The 27,242-nt window shown below is 38.8% G+C and overlaps 1 protein-coding gene across 1 annotated transcript; it reads right to left on the minus strand.

Moving 5' to 3' along the window:
* Window positions 1-17,995: 17,995 nt before the first annotated feature.
* On the minus strand, window positions 17,996-18,817 carry LOC103938567. The gene has a single exon (XM_009348584.2). The coding sequence runs from the start codon at window positions 18,800-18,802 to the stop codon at window positions 18,125-18,127; it is 678 nt and encodes a 225-aa protein (XP_009346859.2). The 5' UTR covers window positions 18,803-18,817; the 3' UTR covers window positions 17,996-18,124.
* Window positions 18,818-27,242: the final 8,425 nt, after the last annotated feature.

The following is a 27,242-nucleotide window of genomic DNA, read 5'->3' on the forward strand; positions in this document are numbered from 1 at the left end:
AAAACAAACCCTTTTGAGATGTTGCCATTTCAATGCCAATGAAGTATTTTAGTCCCCCCAGGTCCTTTATGGCAAATGTGTGATTGAGAGATTTCTTGAGAGTTTCAATTTCAACTTCATTTTCACCTGTGATGATGAGATCGTCCATATAGATGAGAACCACTAATATAGCAGCTGATCCTTTACGAGTGAACAAGGATGAGTCCGTATTACTTCGAACAAAACCAATAGCTTCCAACACTAAACTCAACTTGGCATACCATGCACGTGGAGATTGTTTCAAACCATAGATTGCTTTGTGCAATCGACACACCATATCATTTTTATCTTGAGAAGAACCTGGTGGTAGTTGCATAAATACTTCCTCTTTTAAATCCCCATGAAGGAACACATTTTTCACATCCATTTGATATAATGGTAGCCACAATTTACAACCACTGAAGAAAAAAAACCCTAACCGAGTTCATTTTGGCTACTGGAGCAAATGTTTCCTTGTAGTCTACCCCAAACATTTGAGTGAAACCACGTGCAACCAATCTACCATTGTGACATTCAATTGATCCATCAGCCTTGAACTTTGTCTTATAGATCCATCTACTCTCAACAGCCTTCTTCCCTAGTGGTAACTTTACAATGCTCCATGTTTGATTGTTCTCCAAGGCATGAAGTTCATCCTTCATCACATTTCTCCACTCAGGAATTAGTTGAGCCTCTTGAAAAGTTTATGGTTCAATGTGATGAGAGATTTCAGCCATGAATGTGGCATAATTGGGGTGAACATGACTATAACTCAGCACCTCAGTGATGGGGTGTTTGGAAGCAAAGGTGACATAGTCTCGGAGCCTTGCTAGAGGTTGTCAAGTACGCATAAGATTGCGCCTTGTAGGAGGTAAAGTGGGAGCCTCTTCATGACTTTCATCTTGAGTAAACTCAGTATCATCCTCCAAGTTTCTTGGTTAAGAAGACACATGAGTAGTTTCACTCACAATCTCTGCTTGTTCATGATTGCTAGTGGCTTCTGGATCCAAGTGCACTGAGTGATCAATGCATGCACGCAATGGGAATAAATCACACATTAACTCCTCCTTTCGGAAGTGAGCATCCTCCTTGGAGAAATAGGGAACTATTTTCTCAAATTTTACATCCCTAGACAAAAGCATCTTGCTAGTAATAAGATGAAAACATTTTTAACCTTTTTGGGTGGATGAATATCCCATTAAAGCACACTTTGCACCCTAGCATCCAATTTGTCACGATGCAATGCTTGAACATGAACAAAGCATGTGCAGCCAAAGACTTTCAAATGTGATAAAGTTATATGTCTTCCTTTAAGAGCTTCATAAGGAGACTTAAACTTTAAAACACAACTAGACAATCGATTGATTAAATAGGTTGCAATGAGAATGGCCTATGACCAAAATTTCTTTGGTATATTCATATGCAACATCAATGCACGGGTCTTCTCAAGTAAATCCATGTTCTTTCTTTCAGAGATCCCATTTTGTTGTGGGGTTCCCACACAACTTGTCTGGTGAGCAATACCATGAAAGCTCAAATATTGACTCATATTGTTGGATAAGAACTCAGTGTCATTATTGGTTCTTAGGTTCTGAATGGTTAACTGAAACTGAGTTATGACAAGTTGATGAAAGTCTTTGAACATAGTGAAGAAATCCTTTTTTCATTTTAATAGATATAGCCATGTTGTTCTAGAAAAATCATCCACAAAGATAACAAAATATTTATATCCATCAAAAGATCCCATAGTTGGACCCCAAACATCGAAGTGTACAAGTTCAAAAGGTTTGCAAGCCCTAGACATTAAGGAACTAAAAGGGAGCGTAGTGAATTTGGAGAATTAACATGTATCACACATTACAGATGATTTATACATTTTGGGAAAGAGTTTAAGCAAAACAGTCTCTGATGGATTGGCTAATCTTTGATGCCAGATTTTTTGGTCCTTGGAAGGAATTGAATCAACTTGAAAAGCTTTGACTAGACGAGGTTCCTTACATATAGTAAAGACCATTCAAGAAGAATCATCCACCAATCGTCTTCTTGGTGAGAGAATCTTGAAACACAACACTACTTGGTGAGACAGTGACAAGACAATTTAGGGTTCTAGTGATCTTTCCTATTAACAGAAGTTGGAAAGGAAAGGTAGGAACAAATAATGCAGTAGACTTAAGGTTGTTTGAAAGTAACTTTACTTTTCCCACACCCAAGACCATGGCCTTTTTCCATTAGCAACTGACATATAAGAGGGTTTTGACAAAGTTTGAAAACTGTGTAAGTTTGAGGCTTTGTTTGTCATATGGTCAATGGCTCCTATGTCGATAATCCAAGAATCATGTTCAATACTAGTGTGAAAAGCAGTTGAGAATGCACTAAAAATACCTGGAGCTTTGCTTCTTGGTATATTCTCATTTTCAGCAAGGAAACCTACGAACTTTCCCAATAGCGCAATGGGATTTTCACTTGTACACCTTGAGCATTCAGCTTCTTTATGTCCCTTGGTTTGCATGTATATTGCAAAGTCATTAATAAGCAAGATAGGATTTGAAGTAAAGTCCTGAATGCTCTCAAGGAATGAGGTATAGCTGCGATTTTCTGCACGTTGACGTTTGACTGAGCCAGTGTGGAACTACCTTGAAGGAATCATTCTATGAACCTTGTTTAACTTAGGTTTCAGTTCGGGGTGCAAAATCCAGCACCTTTCCTCCACGTGACCTATAGCGTTACAGTAACTGCACTTCAAGTATGGATTTTTACCCTTATAAGGCTTGTTGTCTGAGGGTTTATGTTTGCCAACATAGACTCTTGACTCAGAAATCTTGGAATTTTTCTCCAAGTTCATCACCTTTCTTCGAGCTTCATCATGTTGAACCGTGGCACACACCGTTTTGAATGAAGAAAGTTCGACATTCATTAGGATGTGACTCTTGAGATCCTCATAGTCTGAGTTCAAACTCACAAGCAGCTGATATATCTTGTCTTCTTCAGCTCTTTTCAGAAGAACTGCAACATCAATAGTGTGAGGTAGATAAACATCTAACTCATTCCACATAGTCTTGAGACTTCCTCGGTACTGCACAAAGGTTTTTCCATCTTGTTAAAGACTGGAAATGTCCCTCTTTAGCTGAAACACTTGTGCATAATTCTTTCATTCGCGTAGATGTCCTTCACAGATTTCCACAGATCATGTAAGGACTCAAAATAGCTGAAGATTTCAGTGATATATTTCTTCATTGAGTTGAGAAACATTGACATGACTTGTTAGTCCTTGCACGACCATGCTTTGTATGCTTCGGTAGAAAGCTCGGGTGCCTCAACTCCTCCATTGATGAACCCTAGCATTCCTCTTCGACCGAAAGAAAGAGACACTGCTCTAGACCATAAGAGATGGTTGAATTCATTCAGTAAAACTGAGCATAAATGCAGATTCGTATTTATCTCAGTATCTGAAACAAAAGAGGGAGAACTTTGTAAGTTTTCTCCCCTAGGTTTACTGAACTTTCTTCAGCAATAACTAAAGCTCGAAGATGGACAACAGCGGAAAAAAAGGGCATAGATAGGTCAAGGATGACACTGCTCTAATACCATGTGGAAGTTTTAAGTTTGTTTGAATGTATTTTTTCATAGATTGATTAGATGTACAAAAGGGGATATATAATAAGGTAGAAGGTTACAAGCAACCTTACCTTGGCAAATCCTACTACCCAGTAAACCTCTAAAGTTGTCACTCCTTAAATTAAGGGAGTGCAGCCAGTAGCTAGCACACAACTATCAACAAGTCATCTAGATGTCAATCTTCCTCAAATTAAGGGATTAGGCTTAATAGAAAATCCCATGGAAAGAGGAAACATCAAATCTGGCAGTATAGGATGGCAGTCACCCCATATCCCATATCGTCTAATATGTTCAATGCAGCAAGCACTTAGCAAAGAATCTCTTTAAATTGTACAGCAATTTTTTTTTTCTTTTTCAATTATATGAGATTATATACAAGTGATGTGTTGGGCAATAAAATGTTGCTCATAACTAAGAAAGTGAACAAATAGCTTTTGTAAAATATGAAATAGGTGTTGGATTTGTCTTTTTTTCATTTCATGATAGTTAGAAAAGATGGCTTAATTGCTTTTTCTGTATATTTTTATCAAGAAAGAAAGGGCCTTGATGGGGAAGAAGACGATAGAGAAAATTTGGGAAGAAAATTAGAGAGAGGAGGAAGAAGAAAAAATAACCATTTGTTGCAGTCCTATTGGAATAGGAATGTGATTATGTAAATCTTAACATATCTAGGGATATCTTTTATATTCCCCTTAGTAGTTAATATCCTATTAGAGTTTTAATCCAAAAAGGGTAACTAATTAACCTTCCCTTCTACTATAAATAAAGGCACAATGAGGTGGACCAGAACACACCCACAATTACACATCTATCTTTCTTTTTCTATGCAGCACCTTCCCTTTCTCTCTGGTCTCCATAATGTTCAATAAATTATGCCTACAACACGTTATCAGCACGCTCTTGACGCTGCGCTAACAAGAGTTTGATATTCAATTAGGGGAGTATTACGTTTTAATCATTCTTTTTATGATTAATTTATTATTTTATTGAATTGATCTACATGCTATTGATTCAATTTCATTTTTCTGTGTTGAACGTGATACAACGTATTGGAGATGCAATTCCGGCGTTCCGAGAAGGATATTCTACAAATTCAAAGGCTATTTGTAGTTTTCTACCAATCAGGTACGCATAAAATAAAGTAAGATATTTGAAACAATCATGAAGTATGAAAAGATTCCCCATAATGCATGAACTCCCTACATTTATATTTACCTTCCGATATATATATTGTACATGTTCCATATGTTTGTCAATATATATATTTGTTTCATGTATTACCCAATTATATTGATATGTCGAATTTGTAAGTCAATGTATATAAAATAAATTAGAAGCAAATCTAGGGTTTGTAAAGCCCTACCCATGTCAAAGAAAAAAGGTAAAGTTGGACATGGTACGACACACCCGCCTCACCACCACTGTGCACCACCTCGGACGGATCACAGTAGCCCATTGGGCTCCCTGTCCATGTACCACTGCCAGGTCTTGGCCTGGATTGGATTACACCGTAGGCCTGAAGACCCCAGACCCGACCCACATGCCTGCAGCCATGCTGGGCCTTCGTCCCACCTGCCCCAGCCTGCAAGTCGTAACCTTTTTTGTTGCTAGGCTTGTGCCATAGCCCATGGCTAGCAATTTGCTAGGCCTAATCCGTGCCACCCCTCCCATCCAACCCAAAGCCAGCAGCTGCTGCTGGGCTTACCTATTCGACCCGTGGCCTGAAGACTACCCCATGGGCTGTTTTTGCAGTTGTACCTAACACCTTTGCTCACACCACCTAGCCCAAATTTTTGGGCTATGGTTTTTTTCGACCCAAATGCTATTATTTAGCATTTCAAATAATTTTAACCTGAACGTTATTATTTTTTTTTTGCTTCTACGGTCGACCCCGAATGGTCTCAATCTATTGAATTAATTAAAAGGGACCTGCAGTCCATTAATTTGATAATGAATCCAAAACTATTGACCTGAAGATCGCTTTTGGAAATTAACAATTCAACAATTTATTTTTATACTTTGAACCGTTGCCATACTTTCGTAGTAACGAAGCTCTCACACTTGAGTTCCCAAAGAAACTCAAATCCACTACACTTAAATCAGCATATTGCATCATGTGTTCTTACAGGAACCTCTCTTATATGAACTAAACATTCATAAACTAAATTGAACCTGTAGTTTCAAATTTAGTGCCTTTGAAACCCAAAGTTTTCATAAAACAATACACCCATGAAAACCCGACGTTTTTCATGAAAACCATGTCTTAGAACTCAAATGTTCTAACTTTAATGCTTATGGATGATTCATTCCCATAGCACTAATCACAATCTTGTTCCCTCCAATTCAATGGATTGTCAAACATCACAAGTTCAATTTCCCTTATTTGGATGTTTCTAATAGAAACCACTGATGTGGGGTACAAGACATTGCATGAAGCACACCATGATTACGTTCATGAATGAGTACAATTCTGAAGTTTATAAATCCAATCAAATTTTGACTAGAGAATACTTTTCTTGTCCTTCCATGCTTCTAACTCGCTCCTAAAGTAGCAGTGTAGAAAGCGAAAGTTTACCAAATTCTTGGATCTAATTACTACGACAAACGTGAGAGAAAGGTATAGACTCAGTTTGGCTGGATTCTAGTAAACGGTATAGACTCAGTTTGGCTAAATTCTATTGAATGGCTTGACCCAGTTCGGTTAAAGCCTACTGAATGGTGATGCATTGCTTCGGCAGGGATACACCAAATGGCATGCTCTCTCACAATCCAATTTTGTGTTTGTTTTTACAACATATGGTAGAATCAGGGCCTGCCAAGGTATGGCATCATGATCCTTGGTACCTAAGACCTAAAACTTCAAGAATAAGGGATAGCATTCCCAAACCTTAACCCTATAGAATCTACATCTGTCTTGATGGAATAGATCATTGGTTATGCACCTGTTCATGCCCCTACCAATGTTGTTGAGGAGTACCATTCCTATAGCCAATCTGTGAGACTAATTTTGCTCTACCAAACATCGTTGGAAGAGTAGAATTTTGACATGGATAGCCTTGTTGGCTGAATTGCCTTAGTAAACCATTTACTTTGTGAACATTTTTCCATTTTCTTGGATTCAAGTTTGGTGTATGTTTTAGTTATGGATAATCTTGTTGATATTGTCCTCAAATATGTGTTAATTGAATCATGTTTCTTAATACATGTGACTTAATTCAATTAAACGCGTGATTAGGCAAGAATGTGGGAAAGTTAGTTGTCTAGATGAATGCGATACTACCCACACTAACTTTACACCTAAATCACATCTCTAACAACGACTTCAAGTCTATCCAACCTGATTAAGAGTATTGGCACGCTCCTTGTTGTATGAGTGGTATTGAATTACCATTTAAGAGACCTTAAATTCTCCATGTCATTGAGTTTTTAAGGATATTCAAGTGAACAATGATCATAAATGAAACCACTGAAGAAAATAAAGTGAAATATCTTTACACCACCTCTAAAAATGAGCCTGGAGCTTTGATTTGGGGCAAATGGGTTGTCTCCCAACTGAGGCATCCACCACATATGGCGGGCCTGGATCCTGGTGATTGAGCAGTTTACTTGCTTTAGCACGACCATTTTGGACACTTAGGTCAAACAATTATGCCTTCAAGCATACTTTGCCAAGCTTGCTCATTAGGGAAATTGATTTTTTAAATCATCCCTCACAAAAATATGAAACAACCCTCTTTTCACAGTGGATTCAAGGGAATATATGTGGACTAATCCAACCAAAATGAGGACCATATAAAAACTTATGGTTTTTGTTGATGAATCGACAAAATTATAACATGTTTGTCCACACACATTGTGCTAAACCTCTTGGCCGATTAAGGGTTCACCACCCTACTTATCCCATAAAGTTTGGGAGACTGGATAATGTCGGAAAGTTTATATCAACAGTTTTTCGATAAAGTATTGCATGTATTTTGGGTTTAAAATTGAACATCGAATTCCCATGTTCACTCTAAATAGCCTCGCCTAGTGATCATAAAGCGTAATTTAAATGATCACCCGAATTTTGGTGAATGTATCAAGTTTTCGGTTTCTGCCTAGGGCTATGCAATCTTGTACACAGCTATGTTGGTCTGCCTTAAGGCCCATTGCCACCCAACCTATTTGACGTTCCAGTTGGTTACTAGGTACAAACTTGACAATTTTCATATTTACGCATTTGGGTGTGCATCACATGTGCCAAGTTGCGCTGCCGCAACATACCAATATGTGTCCTCAAAGAGGGATGTGAATCTTTGTTGATTATGATTCTCCTTCACACTAGCTCTCTTAGAGCCCTTGCATGCGATCTTTTTACCGCTCATTTACGGGTTGTCATTTTATTGAGACAATCTTCTTGCCGTTAGAGGGAGATAAGAACGTTAACATACCTGTAGAACGGCGTGAAGTTGCATGGATGTTGCCTACTATGTCTGATCTCGATCCCCATACCGCACAAATGTGATAAGCAATTGTGATGAATTCTAGCTTTTAGAATGTTGCTCTAGACGCTTTTCTCTGATCTAGCTAAAGTGACGAGATCATATACCAACTGTAAACATGCCTGCAAGGATAAATGTACTTAACGAACATCGAGTCAACATCCCTAAAAGGTGTGCCACCCCTGTTGGATGGTTTGGACGCCCCCATTGGACGGTCCGATACACTGGCTGATAGTCAATCAATCTGTCTTGGCCTGGAGCACGACAGATCACTCGGTTTGTAGAATTCACTTCCCTAGAAAGAGGAAGACACAACAAAAAAATAAATCTATTGTCGATCATTGGTTCAAATCATTCCATCGCATGAGATTAATCTAGATTACTCCAGAGACTTAAAGTTCTTGGTCCAGTATACTAGTTTGGATGAGATTATCATCGATGATATTTTCACTTATATGGTAGCTACCGACATAAATGAAAAGGGACGATATCAAACCGTGTTCCGTTGATTAAGTGGCAACGTAGAACTGATAGAACAACCAAAATTACAATCCAGATCAAATTCTTTACCAAAGTGTGTATCGATGATGTTTTCACTTATAGTGCATTATGATGCACGCCTTACAGCGCAAGGTTTCTCTCAAAACGTCATGTGATTGATAGTAGCATTATGAAATGTGGTTAGTGTTTTCTCCATGGGGATATAGATACGGAGATTTACATGTAAGTTCCTGAAGAATTACATGGACCGGTTCAAATAGTTTCAAAACCGAAGGAACCTCCAACTGACTCACTTTTCCCTTCCTAAATGCGCGGAATCCATTAACTGACTAAGTCAGAGAACAGGAGACCAAAGATCTGACTGCTTAACTGAGCTTCTTTTAGAATGGGTAAAGGAAGGAGCTTTCCACGGAACACCCTCTTAATTTGTTTGAGGTGTTCACTTACAATCCGACAGATGTGGTATACCTGTCTAAGTGATTATTTGATCATTCAGGGATATGAATTATGCCCTTGTGTGTCAAACTATAAAGTCTTATTCCGAAATGCTAGAGTTACAGTTTATAACATAAATCTCACTAAGACTCTAGAAAAGCTTGAGAAAACTGCATTGCACCTGAAGATGGAATTTGAGATGAAAGGTCTTTGGAAAACTTATTTATGCCATGACTTAAAGTTCAAGCATTGTTTTGACGGTACCTTGATCTACCAGTCGAAGTACACCTTGAATGTGTTACATTTAAGTAAACCTATGATCGTCCATTCATTATATGCAAATGAGACCCTTGAAGAGGTTATGAAATCCGAAATTCCATATCTAAGTTCAATTTTGTGCTTCGTTGTACTTAGCTCATTGTATTTAGATAGGACATCTCATTCGCTGTTAATCTACTGGTAAAGATATAGCACCACACCTACACGGATCCACTGAATTGGTACTAAAGATGTTACCTGAAGGTACTACGAGGGCAAATCCCAACGCATCTCGAGTAGATCGAACCACCCTGATCCTCAAAATGATGCTTGCCTTGTTGTTATGCTAACGCAGGTTACTTATCAAACCCGCATAAGGCAAAACCCCCGAATCGTTATGTCTTTACCGTTAGGGATATCACAATATCTTGAAGGTCCACAATATTACCTTAGTTGTGATATTTTCGAATCACTCCAAGACTCACCTTACTTCATTACACCACAAGTGAGACATTGTTAGGAGTTCTTATTGAGGATATTCAAAGGACTTGATGTGTTTTCATTTATTGTTAAGTCCCAACGACGATCCATGAAGACTACTCCGCATGTATCCACCCCACCAAGACATGATACATCAACGAAGTCAACACCAAGACATATTGCATCTACATCAGGAAAGCATCAGGAGATTGAAGTCATGTAAGCCAATCCTAGACAACCTTGCCGACCTCTACATGACGTCATTGCCAAAGTCAACTTTCCAGAAGCTTATCCAAGGAATTGGTATGCCTAATTATCATATGCAATGCTTGTAGTTCTTATTTGGAAGTTTTGTCAAACTCTTGGGAAGTATCCAGAAGTATACTCATTTGCTCTTAATGTGCCTTTTTTTTCATACAATTATGAGCATTTTTCCCACTGGGTTTTTGCTACCCAATTAGGTTTTAACGAGGCACCCATCCTGGGCTAATCATACCCTTGTGAGCTCTTCTACTTACGTCCAAAAGACGTATAGTTTTGACTTATTGCAACTTCTCGCTTTTCTCCTTAGTCTATGGGTTTTTCTCACACCTTGGATTTTACCATAGCGAGGTTTTGTGAGTTTTAACTTTTTTATGCATTCTTTCGTTGATCTGAGACTCGCATTCACTTATTGTGCTGACAACTTCATCAACTGTACTGACTTCATCACTGAAGACCTGATACACCATTTGTTTGAGTATTTACACACTCAAGGGGAAGTGTTGCAGTCTTATTGGAATAGGAATGTGATTGTGTAAATCCTAGCATACCTAGGAATATCTTTTATATTCCCTTTAGTAGTTAATATCTTATTAGAGTTGTAATCCTAAAAGACAAGGAATTAACCTTCCCTACTATTATAAATAAAAGCACAATGGGGTGGAATAGAACACAACCACAATTACACATCTCTCTCTTTCTCTCTCTTTCTCTCTCTATGCCACACCTTCCTTCTCTCTCTAGCCTCTATAATTGTTCAGTAAATTATGCCTACAACACCATTAGATTAATCTCATGGTGTATGTTAATAAGTAGGAAAAAAATATTTATGAGAGTTTTAAATTAAAATTTGATAAAAGATTTGTTGATGCACAAAATCAGTGAAGACTTTGGAACAACGTAAAGTGTCAAGTTTGTAACCTTCGCTCGGTTGCTCCGGTCAACTAAACAGGATAATATGAAAAGAGATAAAGATAGGGAAGTAAACACAAGATGTACGTGGTTCACCCTAAGTTTAGCTACGTCCACGAAGTAGGGGAGTTCTCATTAATAGTGAAGGGTTTACACAATACATAAGTTCAAGCATAATCATCATTAGTGAGTTCTAATGATTAGTTTAAGTACAATAATGACATTAGGGATTAATTGTAGGAGAATGGTCTCCTTTTATAGTTAAGGAGATTCTTTAGCTTTTGCCTGCGGTCGATGTGGGACTCGATGAGCTTTATTCTGATGTTGAGATGTGTCGTGCTATGATTGGCCTCCTGGTTGGAGGGAAGCTCTTGTGCTACGGTAGGGGTGCCTTAGCATGAACCCCTCAGTGGGTCCTTGAAGCTATGATGTTGGCCGATGGTCGGTAGTCTCGGGATTGGTCAAGTATGGTACAAACAAGATTATATTTAAGACTTGCCATGTGGCAAGTTTTGATTTAATTGTAGTGTCACTCAGTAAAATCTAGTGGCAAGCAAAACCCCATACAAGTTTTTCTCGTGTCGTGGACCTGGCACTAAGAAAATCTAATTAATATGCTTTCTCCGAAGGTTCCAACTGACTTGACTTTTCCATTTTTGTCGTGTCCTAAACCCTTTTTGTTAATATAATGATGTTTTTTTTTTCTTTTAATATTTATGAGTTTTTTTATTTTTGAACAATCGATATTATGTATACTAAAGGGTGGGAGATATTTATGAATATTATTATTAACGGGAACTGAGAAACTAGTAACTCTATATTTTGTTAGAATTGCAGGGGAATTAGAATGAGCAAGCGCATTAACCTTCATGGTGGAGTTAAAAGTGTAGTGCTATACTTATCATTCATTGCTATTATTGCCTTCTTTCTCTATTAGAAGTTATCAAGTGTTATAGTTTAATTTGAAACCCCTTTACGACTCTAAAAGTTTTGGTGGCTCTTGATAAGTGGGCGCGTTTTTCAATTTTTAATGTTTTTTGCACGACGAAGTTAAGTCACGCAAAGTGCTTCATATTAAATTAATATCAAGTTCTTTTCTTCTTAATTTCTTCTTCCTTCTTCTTTCCTTCTTTCCTCCAATTTTCTCTGTCCTCTCCAATCTTAGATGCCTAAACTCTCCAAATTAGGCCATAACTTCGGGCAATTCCCCTGATTCCGACCAAATCCTTCCCCTCCCTTCTCCCACCCTCTCTCAATATCACGCATGGACCCGGGGTCGATAGAAAAAAAAACCACGCCCCGCGCATGAGTTAATAATAATAATAAAAAAAAAACAAAAACAAAAACTTCTCTTGTAAAATAATTTCAAAAGCCTTACAATTGTAATAAAAATAAATCAAATCCTTAAATCTCTCCTTTAACACAACCTCAACTCGTCTACTCCTTGTCTTGCCAAATAACTCATCTGAAAAATAAAACGGTGAAGGGTAAGCAACAACCACCATCACCTAGTAAGTAGAATATGTAGTTTGCCAGTCACGCAATGTTGTTTTAAAAATGATAGAAAATGTGAGAATAATATCAAAGCTTTTTAACCACATAATTTCATATCACATTAGCCCTTCAGGTGTCCATTATATCCTTCATGAAATGTAACTCACCACATAACTCCTAAGGGTCATTATACCATAGTATCCTGGTGTGCAGTTTACATTTATTCCATAGATTCTACCGTAGTATCCCGATGTGCAGTTTACATTTATTCCACAGATTCATGCAACACCAAAGTTCTCATGCTCCATGAACATTTCCAAATAATCCACATATCACCAAATGAAAGATATTTGGAAATAGAGTAAAATTCCATAATAACTCATGGGTTCAGTTATTAGAATTAAGAACATTTTTGTAACATATTACATAAATCACTCACCTCGATCAATAGTTAATATATGATAATAAATATCAAACCATTATACACATAGTGCCATATCGCATCATCCTTTCACAATTGGCCATTTTGCCCTAGTGTCCCCTTGTGCCATATATTTATCCCTTGGATAACCCAACACTAAAGTTTCATGCTCCATGAACAATTTCAAGTAATTCCACATAAAATGTATATATAGCATGAAATCAAACATGCTTGACTTGAAATAGAGAGATATTTGAAAATAGATTAAATCCCAAGATAACTCATGGTTTTTGTTTAGCAGAAAATAAGAATATTTTGAAACACATTACATAAACTACTCACCTCGATCAATAGCTAAAATCTCAACAAGACAACCTATCTACCGATCTCCCCATATCAAACCTTAACTCTCTCTCTTTCTCCCTCTCTGTAACTCTTTTTTTCCTGTAAAACCCTAATGCCACAAACCATTATTTTTGAAAAGAATAGAATGACATTCCCTATTTATAAGAAAGGGATCCTCTCCAGATCACTTCCCCCTAATCCACCAAATCTGAGGATCCGGGCCATTGAAATTTGATCCAAAGGCTATTGTTATTATAACTTTTAAAGCAGGCCCTTATTTTTAGCTGTGGGATCAAATTTTATTGGCCCGAATCCCCGAACTTGGTGAATTAGGAGGAAGGAATCCGAAGAGGATCCCTTTCCCTATTTATAGGGCACTATGGTGGCTAAAACAACATGTCAGCCAGTGTAGATTGACATAATACTGGTTCGGATATAAACATGGCAAATCAGATAAAAGCTTGGGAACTAAGCAACCACAAGCTGGAAATCTTTATCTCTACTTGGGATAATTGTTTCCCTTATACAAACACGTCCTGCTAACAAAACCATGAGTCACTTAAATCTCCTTTGCATGCACGTAAACTTACTACCACCTTTGTGGAACCAAAAATAATCAAGAGAATTATACAGGTGACACGTGGACGGTGAAAATGACAAAATTACCTTCAGGTACACCGGAATTCTCACGTGCATGCAATGGACAATGACAGTTCAATAAAGGAAAAGTCAAAGGTGATCAAAATGGTATTTATTCAAATTCCTCTCATCATTCCTCATCAAATCCTAACTCAAAAGGTAACTCCCAATTTTCCTACTTAATTTAGGATTAATTACCAAATTAATTGCAAGATATTATTTCACATAATATCTTACAACATTATACCACCATAAGTGACTGGTCCCTATTCTCCAAATAGGGTCGGCCACACCCCTATATATAGTCTCATTCTCACACCAAAATGCTAAGTTCATTCTCTCCCTAAAATTCCCTAAACACTTTCTCTCTCAAATTCTAACTTTGGCAACAGAGATTCTTTGGCCAAAGCCCCCCTAACCCCCCCCCCAACCCCAAATTCATTGTGGGCGCGTGAGACTCTTGGCCTTGATCTTAGGTGTTATTATTTTGCAGGTGCGTTTTTGTCAAAAGAGAAGACGACGAAAATTTGCATCTGCAACCTCCAGTTTGTAGAAAGGTTGATTAGCATTTACAGTTCCACGTTACTAGCTTAGTCACTAAGGCTATATATGTGAGTGAGCTTGCTCATTATCTTGATAGAGCATGTGCTTGGAAGTTGGAAATAAACTTAGCTAGCTTGGTAAAAGACATAAGCATGCATTTTCATGCATAGGTACAAGCATAAATAACATCCATAGTAAAGTTTAAAAATACGGGATCTCATACTCACCCTTCCTCTGAGCCTCTCTCACTCTACCTCTGTCCCGAAATCTTCCCTCTATCACTGTCACTCTCCCTCTGACACCAACCCCGGCGACTCCCTATCTCCGACCCTCTCTCTCCTTTATGGTAATTTCGAAGCCTAGCTATAGTTTGATTTTTAGCTTAATTTTAATTTCATTTTAGTTTTAGGTGTTTTAAGGATTTAAGGGTTTTCCGATTAATGCTGGTGCCGAGGTGAGGGTGAGTGGGTTTGACAGATTTGGTTGATGATTTGGGATGGTGTGGGGGTAAGGGTGACGGGTTGGATATTTTAGGTTTAGGGTTCGGGGTGGTGCAGTGGCGGGGCTGGGGGTGTGGGTGGTGTTGTGACGGGATGGGGGTGGGTTTTGGCAGATTAGGGGTTTGGATTAAGTTTTTCTTAGCCTTTAAATTCTGCAAATTAATTTTGTTTTTCATTTTGTAAGTTTTTATATTAATATTATAATAGGATTAGTTTTAAGGTTAATTTTTAGAATTAGTCTGTAGGGTTTTATGATGAACTTTAGAATTAATTTTTAGGAATAATTTTTAGGAGTAGTTATAAGGATTCCTTTTAGGATGAATTATAGAATGACATTTTAGGATTTTAGTTATAGATTAGGATTAATTATAGTATTTTAGAATTAATTCATTATTTTTATTGTTGACAAATTTTCAGATGATGTGATTTATTTCTACGCACCATCGCTGGGCGACTAGCGTACCTCTCGCAAATCCTGCTTCCACCAATAATGCTCCACCGATTGTGGGGCCTACACCAGTTACATTAGCTTCTCCGACGGTTTCGAAGGTGTCAGCGTCACGCACTGCTTTGATGACGTATCCACAGCTCGTAGGATTCTTCGAATCGTGCGGGCGACCACCCAAAGCAGACTCCCGCGACATCCACAGTCGAGGGAGAAGGATTGCAAAAATGTAAAAGTATTTTCAAAAAGATGTTAAATTATCCACATAAGTTATAATAATAAAAAAAAACAATCACTAATCGTTTCCAACTAAAATATCAAATCTTATGTGACGTGACATTAATTGACAGCAAAAGAGTTTGTTGTCAAATTTGACAGGAACTTCAAATTTTTTTACTAATTATTAAATGTCTTTTATTAATATGTTGGTTTAAAACACTACCTATTTCTTCCGCCCCAGACGACCTTGTTGGATTATCTGTATTTCATCAGCCCCCAATGCCCTTTCCCGGACCCACTCCTCCCACAGGCTACACTCAGTTGCTCTCCGCTGCTTATCACCAGGAACATCGGCGCCGGAGCGCGCCGACTCTGCCGCTTCCTAATCTCATTCATCTCCATCTCCGGCTGGTACTTCACCAATCTTATGAACACCTTGTGCTTCCGCGAATTGCTCGACTGCTGGTGTGACCGGCAGGTCCCAAAATCCAGCACCAGCTCCGATCCCGGTGACCAGTGTGAGTAAGGGTGGGAGGGAGATGAAGAATTCAAGGATTCAGACCTGGAGAACAATGGGTTTTCGAATAGGGGCTCTTGGGTCCAAAGGGAAAATGGTTTTCCGCAAAAAAAAAAAAAAAAAAAAAAAGGTCCATGGGGATGTATCTCCGGATCGGGTCGACCCGAAATTCAAAAAGGTCGTCCGGAGCGGAAGAATAAGAAGCGGAGATTATGGGGTTCTCTTCCGATTCGCCATTGTCATCGTGCAGCAGGAGATCGCAGAGGGAAAGCGCATCTTCCTCGACTTCTTGCTGCTGGGAATCTGATAAAGTTTCCATCTTTGTGATCTGGGTAGTGGTGCGATTGATTTGTTTGTGTTGTTGGTTGCGTTTGGTGATTATGGGAGAGCATCTGTATTTTGTTGGATTATTTGTATTAGTATTAATTAATATGATTTTTATTATGAATTATTTATATATAAAATTTAAAATATAAGACAGAAATTAAAAATAAAAATAAAAATGTACTAAAATAATAGTTTAATTTGACATATCGAGTGGAGAACAAAATATTAAAATATGTCATAATGTCATATAAGTTGTCAAATTTAAATTTTAGGTTCAAAATTTGACATCTCCTTTGGAGATCTAATTTTAAAAAAGTTTATCTAACTGTTACTTTTATGTCATTTATAGATAAGTATAAATATGAAAAATATTAATATGTATTTTCTTATTACATGCTACTGTGGATTGCTTTGCTCCAAGAGGTGGCATCACAGCTTCCCCAAACACCCCTAATTAGGACGTGACTCCGACCCAATGCAGGTCTTCATAATACGATTGAGGGGTTAGATCAGACCCTCGGTTGTAGCCCTGGTAGAGTTTACTAGGGCATTGACATTGTGACATTGGTGCCTCATCTTTATCTAGAGAAGCTCGAGACTAATCGCCACATTAACAATGAAAGTTGAGCACTTGAAGCGGCAACTTGCGGCCCGAAGTGACCAGATGAGCCAAATCTTACACACCCTCCAGTTGTCCGGCTTTTGATTTCCGATGCCATCATTTGATCCCCAACCACCTCAGATATCGAGTAATCAGTAGCTCCACCCAGCAGATCCCCAGGCATTCGCCCTAGCAGACTTCAGTCCCCTACTTTCAAAGTTTTTTTAATTTTTTTTTATTAGGATATTATAACTTTTTATTGCTTGTACGTACATTTCTAAATATAATATAATTAATAATTAAATTAATTATTCTTTTTGGTGTTTTAAATAACAAAGCATTAAATTAAGTAAAATATCTAATTTAATAAAAAATTATTATTATTTAAAAAAATTAAAAGAAAATTTGCCTGACGAAAATATGTGTCGCCAAAAATTTAACACTACAAAAGTATACATTGCATGTAACTTTAAGTGACAAAGTATTTTTAAATAAAAAAACTAAAAAAAATACTTGAAAACTAAAAAATGATATGATAAATTTCTGTGTCATGATTTACTCAACGACATCTTTCATTGCCCTAAGTTTTTCGTAATGAAGAGAAGTCTTCGCCTCAACCTTAATGCATGTGAGGGCACAATGTTGTAACCTTAAAGTTAGCGCGACGAAATACCTTCGTCCCTTATAGTTTAATGTGATAAAAACCTTTGTCACAAACCTTCGTTGCACCAAGTTTTTTGTGCAACAAAACTTTTGGTTTCATGGCACAACTGTTTGCTTCTCGACCTTTGTTCGAGTACATGAGGGCAACGAAGATTTCGTCGCCTAAAATTTTTTGCATGACAAAATTTCTCTTTGCGCAGTGAATTGGTTTTTCTTGGGAAGACACTTGTTTGTAGTAGTGGTGGTGTTATTTACACACGTTTTTTTACAATCCTTGTTAATTTTTGTCTTTTGATCATCTTAAATTCAATTTGATCTAATTCAATTCAATCTAGCACCACCATTTATTTATTTGATAACCTCTAATACAACATTTAATTCACTTAAACCATCGCTTACATGGGCCTGCAAGCCTTTATATTATGTCTTGAGAGTCATAACCACCTTCATTAGTTTGCATACTTGGCCTTGTATTCCGTCCAAAGCTGATCAACATTCTTCCCCAGCAAGTCAACAAAATATGTAGCACTATAGCCATCCCTTAATTTGCTATTCAATTCAGACACGAACCCATCTCTCAAACCATTCAAATAGTCCAAAAACCTAGCAGTAACATCGTATCCCTGGTCCCACTTATCCCCCTGCCCTGCCTTCACCCAATGACTCGGGTCGTACCCTGCCTTCAACCTCACGTAATCAGCAATTCCCTCAATCAAACCCCCTGGGGCTTGACCATTCCCATTCCATTGCCACACGTGCGTTGTCTCATGGTAAAGCACACCGGTGATCTCTCTCTTCACATCGCCGGGGTAACAAGCTATGTGGTCGGCGCTAACGTGGATCACATCGTTGCTAGTATTTGCGACCCCGCTCATGTTTTCAATTACCAAACTGATCTTTTGGACACTCTTTCCATCAGCGGCTGTGTTTTGCTGGAACAACCTCCGTATGAAGTCAGTGGCAGATATTAGAGTTTGCCTACTGTACTCGGCTCCGATATCGTTATCGAATCGAACCCCACCGGCGCTGGTTCCGGCATTGTTGGTGACGTCGTAGTCGACTGCATGGGCAGTGCCGTGAAGGCCTGCTAGTGTTATGAGCAAGAGGAAATACATATGGTGAACCATAGCTGGGAAATTTAAGGATCAAGGCTGGGCTTCTACTTTGTGGTTTTGTGATATGTGAGAGTGAGCTATTCCTCTATGATTTATATAGAGGGTAATATGTGTACAGTGTAGATCACACCAAAGTCTTCCCTTCTAGATATTTTGGTGTCGGTTCTGCGGACTTGAAACCCTACTGGTCTTAGATAACGTTTGATTTTAATGCTCACTTATTTAATGCTGACTTTTCTTTGGACAACCATCTTTGAAATATTGAGTTGATTTAGGAAAAGTATATCTGATTTCAGGGTATAGGGCTAGTAGGTACATACGTATGTACAACGTAAGCACATACGTATGTACAGCGTAAGTTTGGTGTGGAACAATACGGAGAAGCAACGAAATTTCAGGTCATCTATTAATCATTCAGTTAATAAGTTGTTTGTAAAGAGAATGAAATAAGTTAATCAATTTTATTAGTTACTGTTGCAACTTGGTATAAACTATGGAAATTAAACTGATCTAGCAGAAATGTTCTATGAATAATGTTTAAGTACTGCCTAGTGAATACCCAACATGTGGCTTAATGAAACACATGTCACGTCACGTGTTTCTTATTTTAAAAAATTCAAGAAAAATGGAGTGACATGTCAATTCCTTAATTCTTAAAGAACAACATTTAAGCTTGTGTTAAAATATCCGCGGACCGCATCAAAAAATAATACATTGAATATTGACTAATCAAATTTATCTAATTTCTCATTCACGCACCAAATTTATCTAATTTCTTATTCACGCACCAAATTTATCCAATTTCTCATTCATGCACCAATATTGACTAATCAAATTTATCTAATTTCTCATTCATGCACCAATTACGGCTGATTGTCAAGTCACATTTCTTTTATGGCCACACGTTCCGGTTTTGGAAGGGGTTTTGATTTGCCCCGGTCCCAACTAATATGCTTTTTCTGAAGGTCGCAACTTTGTATGAGAAAATATAATAAAATAAAAGGTTTCAACTTACTTTTTTGTTAATATAATGATGTGTTTTTTATTGATGAATACAATGATTCATGAGAATTGAGAAACTAGGAAGTCTGTATTCCGTTAGAACCGCATTGGAACTAGAATGAGCACACGCATGCGATATGTCCGTTAGACTTTGTTCCATGGTTATTCCAAACAAATAAGTAATGCTACCTAAAAAAAATAAAAATAAATAAAAAAATAAAAGTAAAAAATATAGTAGTGGATTCAAGATTTTAATATTATGTGGTCATAATATAAAAGTTCTAAAACAATTAGACAAAAGTAATGTCACATCCTGGCCCGGGCTCCCACCACATCCTGAGCTCGACTCCACTATAACACGATATTTTCCGCTTTGGGCCCCGACCACGCCCTCACGGTTTTGTTTCTGAGAACTCACACGAGAACTTCCCAGTGGGCCACCCATCATAGGATTGTTCTCGCATGAACTCGCTTAACTTCGGAGTTACGATGGAACCCGAAGCCATTAAGCTCCCAAAAGGTCTCGTGCTAGGTAGATATGGGAATATACATATAAGGCTTACAGGATCCTAGGATTGTTTACAAGTTATGCAAAATATTATACTTTTAGGGAGAGGTTCTGCCGATCTTTAGCACATAAGGCTCTTAACGCAGACTACTACTTGCTTACTATACATTAAGATGCAAGGAGTTAGTACGAAAGTGCGACTGCGGACAACACTATAAGCCGGTACCAACATTGCCTACTAGCAAGCTACACCTGCAGACAAGTCCTTGGTCGTTCATTTAGTGGGCAATCGACTTGGTATGGCCAATGCCGCCTGCTACCGAGGGCAGATGGGCAAAGGCATGATGATCGTGACTACTTAACCAAATGGATGCAAATAGAGCCCATGACGACCACAACTCAGACGAACATAGAGCGCTTCATATGGAGGAATATCATCTACCATTGGCATACCTCAATCCATCGTCACATACAACGGCTCGCAATTCGTAGGCAAAGATTTAGAAAAGTTCTTCCAGAAATATGGCATCAAGCAGTACATGTCTACGCCGAGGTATTGCATAGGCAATAGGACAAGACGAGAAATCCCTATCCGATAAGAAACGAACTTCCTGAATGTCTATGGGCGTATTACACAACCAAACGATGAGCAACCGGTGAGACTTCCTTCTCCTTGGCATTTGGTTCAAAAGCAATTATTCCTCCCAATGTCATCGTGCCAAGTATCAGCACTCTACTGCCAAGCATTGAGCAGAACAGAAAAGGGATGGCACAAACTTAGATCTAACAGAGGAGGAACACGAGAAGGTCATCACCCACACTGCAACCTACTAGCAGTAGCTGCTCTCCAGTTACAACAAAAGGGCTAAGATTAGGCAGTTCCAACTTGGATATCTAGTCTTAGGAAAAACCTTTATCACTGTCCGCATACAATGCTCCAAAAAGATCGATCATATCTGGGAAAGTCTGTACAAGATCAGCAAAGTAGGCGACAAGAGTAGCTACACCCTCACCACTATGAACTACAAAGAGATAAAAAAAAAAATGGAACACCTACAACCTGAGGAAGTACCATGCATGACCTTTCACTACATCAAAGCCTGAAGACTCAAGCAGCTCGATAAGCACCACCTCACAAGCCGAGGATTATCCAGTTGTTATGCAGTTCCTACCTTAGAGCTAAGTTCTCATTCGTTTCGCTCGTTTTTCATTGAGGAATTTAGAAGTTATTCACAACTTGGCTCGACTACATGCTTACAATAACTGATCACTCATGTACTTCAAAAGAAGATATCGTCCTTTTTAGGGACTTATCGCAAGAATTACACCCTTTGGGGACCAACCATTCTCTCCAGTTCAAAAGGGTAAACCAATTCTTCGACACTTACATGGGTTTGCTCTCCGATGCAAGAGGATAAACTATACACTCTGGATGTTCAGACGTGGATGAGTCGGGCTACCTTGGTGTAACTAGGTGCGCGATGGCTTGCGCTGGGATTCCTAGAAGTAGCCACAATAGTATTTTTCAACGCTTAGCGAACTGAAGGATTTTTGGTATCATGGCCTGATCTGCAAGGAACCGAGCCTCAAAGACGGAAGAGGCACATTACACAGTACGCTCTTGGCTATGGCTTGCCCTTCAAGCAGTAAGTCGCGCCAAAGCTATACAATTGCACATTTTTTGTGAAAGGCTAAATAGTTAGTGTGCATATACGAAGCTCTACCCACTGCTGACTTGTTATGTAGTTGATAAGCTTCACCTCTGCCAAGCACCAAATGATTATTCAGATCTACACTAATTCCCAAAGTGTTCTGATACTTGCTACGCAACCCACAGAATTAGATACATAAAAAGCAAGGTGTTCTCTCGGACCCTTTCCTACGAAATTCCATATAACCACATACTTTTGGTACGAAAGGTTAGCGAATTTCATGACCTATAAATATTTAGTATGTTGTGATGCAGGCTACACAACTCAAAAGATTGAAGAAAGCCAAAGTTAACAGCCAAGTGGTCATGCAGACTTGTCTACTTCTGTAAGTAAGGCATCCAGCTGCCAACCCTATGTTTAACAACTTTCCAAAAGTTCTACACCAACACCTACGGCTGCATAGGCTACGTAGGCCCGTCTACTTATAAAAAAAGTAGCACACCTGTCGTTGGTCTAAAAGTTAAAGGTTCGGCGTAAACAAAAGATGCGAAGATGAAGAAAAGCAAAAGAGAGAAGTTTATTAAATTTTCTAGCAAAATTGATAAACAAATAACAAAGGTAATGGAGTTCAAGCAAAGCAAAAAAGCAATAAGGAAAAGAAAGAAAATCCTAAAGGCTACCTAGAAGACTACTCTTCAGTAGCTTGGATATTCTACGACTACTCGGTCGCCACACCTTTAGCAGCCACGACAATGTCAGCAGCGGCATCATCCCGTGCCTCACCCCCAGATACCCTAGCCTGGGCACCATCTTCTCCAACTACTTCACCAATGGAAACCCCAAAAGAAGAGGCAAACATGTCTTCTAGAGAAATAGAGAAGGTCTCAAAGTCTTTCCAAGCAAACTCAAAGTCAGACGGCCTACCAAAGAGATAATGTACATAACCCAGCTTGTAGAAATTGACTTGACTCTGAACAAGCGAAGCCTCGAGTCCAGCTTTTTCACCCTTCAACTACTTGTTTTCCTCGAGCAAACCAATACGGACGTGCTGCAGCTCATCTGTTTCCTTCTTCAAATTTCTTTGATCTTCAGCATGCTTTGCAATTCCAACACTTGGGGTTTAAGTCTATCAATGGCTTTCTTGAAGCGGATTACTTGATTATATGTAGCAATCAACTTATCATCCTTTGGGTAAGCAGCAAAATGAAGCTCAGAAATGGCACGCTCAAGATCTTGAATCTGAGGTATGTAACAGCCAATCTCATTCTCTACACTTTCATACTTAAACTTGGATCGCGTCAAGCCTAGTCTTCAAATCAACGATCGCCTAGCGAGCGGTCTCAAGCTACAGAGAAGTGGGGGCAAAGATATTGGACCCCTTCAAAGCGAATAGGTCATACTCGAACCTATTAATCTTCTCGATAGAAGAATACACACATTAGCTACCATAGTCGTTGCCATCTCCTTGGTATCCTCCTGGTTAAGGAGCATAGACTCAGTTGCTAGAGTTGCCATTTTCTGCATCGTGGCAAGAAGAGCAGTCCTCTTGTATTGGGTCGTGTGGTTCGCAAAGGAATTTAGGCAAACAACCCCTCTAACGCCATCAACAAGCTTGGCACATATGTCTATGTCTTCAAGCAGATCTAGCTTCAAAAACGTATAAATCTCAATAGCCTCTCCAGAAACATGCTTGGTAGATTTCTCACAACTGCCCACGTGAGCAGTTTCTTCTTTCTTAGTAGGCGAATCGATCTCAGCAACAAGAGGAATAGGCCTTGACGCCACTTTAGCAGCAAAGTCCACCTTATCGTTCTTCATAGTAGTAAATCTCTCCAAAGGTAAACCGAACTTAGCTCCCAATAGACGTCTTGGCATAGACTTCGGCACTAGGGGCACAAAGTGCTTCGCTTATTCTTTCGTGTCAATCTCTCCTTGTTTGGCTAATCACCTTCTTCAAGAGGTTGCACAACGTTTTGTTGAATGCTTATACAAGACCATTGGCCGGAGCATGATACATAGAAGACTTGTGCTGCTTGAACTTGTATTTATCCCAGAGCTCGTCCACAAATTAGTTGGAGAACTGTTTTTCTTTGTCGATGATGATGTAGCTAGGCATACCATATTGGTAGATGATATGTTCATTGATAAAGGGGACGACAATTTCCTTCTTGACTTCCCTTAAGGGTAAGGCTTCTGTCTATTTGGAGAAGTAATATGTTATGGCTAAGATGTAGGTCTCTCCAGCAGATGATTTTACTACGATTAGTCCCACGATATCCAATCTCCATGCATCAAATTGCCATAAAACAACCGTAAGGTGTAATGGCTCAGGCAGTTAATGTATGAAGTTGGCGTGGAATTGGCTGGCTTAGCACATTTTGGCATGCTCCAGGCAATCCTTCACTATGCTTGGCCAGTAGTAGCCCATTCTTTTGAGCCGAAAGTGTAGCTTTGGTCTAAACTGATATGTTCCGCATATGCCTGAATGTGCCTTCTCCATGGCTTAATTGGCTTCTTCTTCACCTAGGCATCTTAGAAATCCTCCTTCAAAAGAGTGTTGGTAAAGTGTTCCTTTGTAGTAGTGGAAACGAGGTGCTCATCGACATACTTTAGAGCGGCATCTAGGATTGATCAGCGGCTATCTCCACTTTTCAGTGTCGACTGGAAGTACTGAGATAACATTTGTATCATCTAATAGCATTTCAATGACTAGAAGGATCACCCATCTTTGGCAAACTAGCACGTCTGCATCTTCATCTTCTTCTAGCGCTATACTTGAAGCTAAGTTAGCGAAAGCGTCCGCCATTTGATTTTCTTTTCTTGGCACATGTTTAAGTGTCATGGCCTTGAACTTTCATAGTAGTTGAGTTGCTAGTCAAAAGTACAGGACGAAATCGTCTTTCCTTACTTTATGTTCAATCAAGAGTTGATTGATTATAAGCTTGGAGTCACCATACACTTCTAGCGTCATAATTTCCATGTCGATCGCCATTTGGAGTCCGATAATTAGTGCTTGGTACTCAGCGACATTGTTGGAGCATTTGCTTAATCAGAAGGAATAAGATAGTATTTGTCTTTGTGCTAACATAAATACTACTCTTGCCCCCACTCCATCTGCTCATGCGGGTCCGTCGAAGAACATTTTCCATGTCAAAAAGATGTCGATGTACAACACCTCCTCGACAGGCAAGTCATCTAAGATTTTCCAATCGACTAGGATTGGATGATCGATAAGAAAGTTTGCTAGGGCTTGTCCCTTGATGGCTTTTGATGGGACGTAGATGATCACACACTGAACAAGAAGCAATGCCCATTTAGCTAGTTGCCCTATCAAAACTGGTTTGGACATGATGTATTTGACCGGGTTAGCTTTAGCAACTAAGTGGATGATGTAAACATACACGTAGTGTCTAAGCTTTTGGACGGCAAAGAGTAGGGCAAGGCACATCTTCTTGATCGGTGAGTAGTTGAGCTCGGCACCAGTGAGAATTCTACTTCGTTAGTAGAGTGCTATTTCCCTTTGGTCTTCATTTTCTTGTGCTAAGAGTGCTCCAATGGAACCTTCTTGTGCAACAATGTATACGATGAACGACTTTCCAGGCATGGGAGCTCTTAAGATAGGTGTGTTTGCCAAGTACCTTTTTATGCTTCTGAAGGCATTACAGCAAGTATCATCCCATATAAATGGAGTGTCCTTCTTTATAAGTCAATTGACGGGTTGATAGCATCCAGAAAGGTTAGAGATGAAGCGTCTGATGAGGGGAAATTGTCCTTCTAGACTTTTCAGCTCATGTTAATTCCTTGGCACGAGCATGCTTTGAATGGCCTTAATCTTTGATTGGCCCACTTCAATGCCACGATGCTTGACAATGAAGCCGAGAAACTTCCTGATAAGAGCACATTTATGCGACTTAGTTCGCTTGTTTTCTTGCATTTACATAGTTAGTTTCTATTTATTATAGTGATTTAAGCTATTTTTGTGTGTTTGTAGGTTTAAATGGCAAAAGCGGCAAGAAAATGCATTTTGGAGCAATTTGGAGCATTTTTGGGCTTAGAATAGATAGCTTGCATATGGAACAAGGTCGATGGATGAATTTGAAGTCAAAATAGGCTAGGAACATGCTACAAATCTGGAGAAACAAGTTCACAACAAAGAAGATAAGGAAAGAGCAAGAAACAGGGAACATTATCCAAACCTTATCCAACCTTATCTTATCTTATCCTAACCTAATCTTGTTCCACCTTAATTCTAGCTGCAAAGAGGACTTAATTTCATATTAATTCACCTAAATATCAGGTTCTAGAAGCTCTATCCTTCTCCTACATTGGTGCCACACCCCTTAGCGCTTGTTCTTCTAGAAACCTACCATAATACCCTTTCTAGAAGGCCTAAATCCTTGCCACAGGTTCCTAACCTTTTCCCTCTTGGTTTCTACCAAATCCTAGTCCTTTTCCCCTAGGATTGTGCAATCCTTTTCCCTTTAGAAATTGTGCAAAACCCTAGCATATAAATACATGTTTATGCCGTAGAAAAGCATCCATCCATTCACTCATTCAAGCATTCATTCATTCAGCCATCTCACACCACATACACCTAAATCTCTCTAGTGCCGCAACAAGGAAGGAAGGAGAAGAAAAGTGTCATGCCTGCCACTCTTGGTACTAGAGAGTTTGCATTGATTATAGGAAGCTCAATGCCACCACAAGGAAGGATTACTTTCCCTTGCCATTCATTAATCAAATGCTTGAATGGTTAGCTGGTCATTATTTTTATTGTTTTCTTGATGGTTATGTGGGATATAATCAGATTGTCATAGCTCCGGATGACCAAGAAAAGACCACTTTCACATGCCCCTTGGGTACCTTTGCCCATTGTCACATGTCATTCGATTTATGCAATGTACCTGCCACATTTCAACGATGTATGGTAAATATCTTTTTAGAGTTCGTTGAGAAGATTATTGAGGTATTCATGGATGATTTTAGTGTATTTGGTGATTCATTTGATAATTGTTTGGATAATCTCACATTAATCTTGAAACAATGTGTTGAAACTAATCTTGTTTTGAATTGGGAGAAATTTCACTTTATGGTAAAACAAGGTATAGTTTTAGGTTATATCGTTTCAGAAAGGGGAATTGAGGTTGATAAATCAAAAATAGATCTTGTGCCGTTACTTACCCTCTCCTACTTCGATTAGAGAGGTTCGTTCTTTTCTTGGACATACAGGATTGTATTGGCGATTCATCAAGGATTTTTCAAAGATTTCCAACCCCATTTGCCGTCTCCT

This window comes from the organism of the source record quoted next, unplaced genomic scaffold (genome assembly GCF_019419815.1).
Source record: "Pyrus x bretschneideri cultivar Hongxiangsu unplaced genomic scaffold, Pyrus_bretschneideri_v1 Contig55, whole genome shotgun sequence".
In the NCBI taxonomy this organism is placed as follows: Eukaryota; Viridiplantae; Streptophyta; class Magnoliopsida; order Rosales; family Rosaceae; genus Pyrus; species Pyrus x bretschneideri.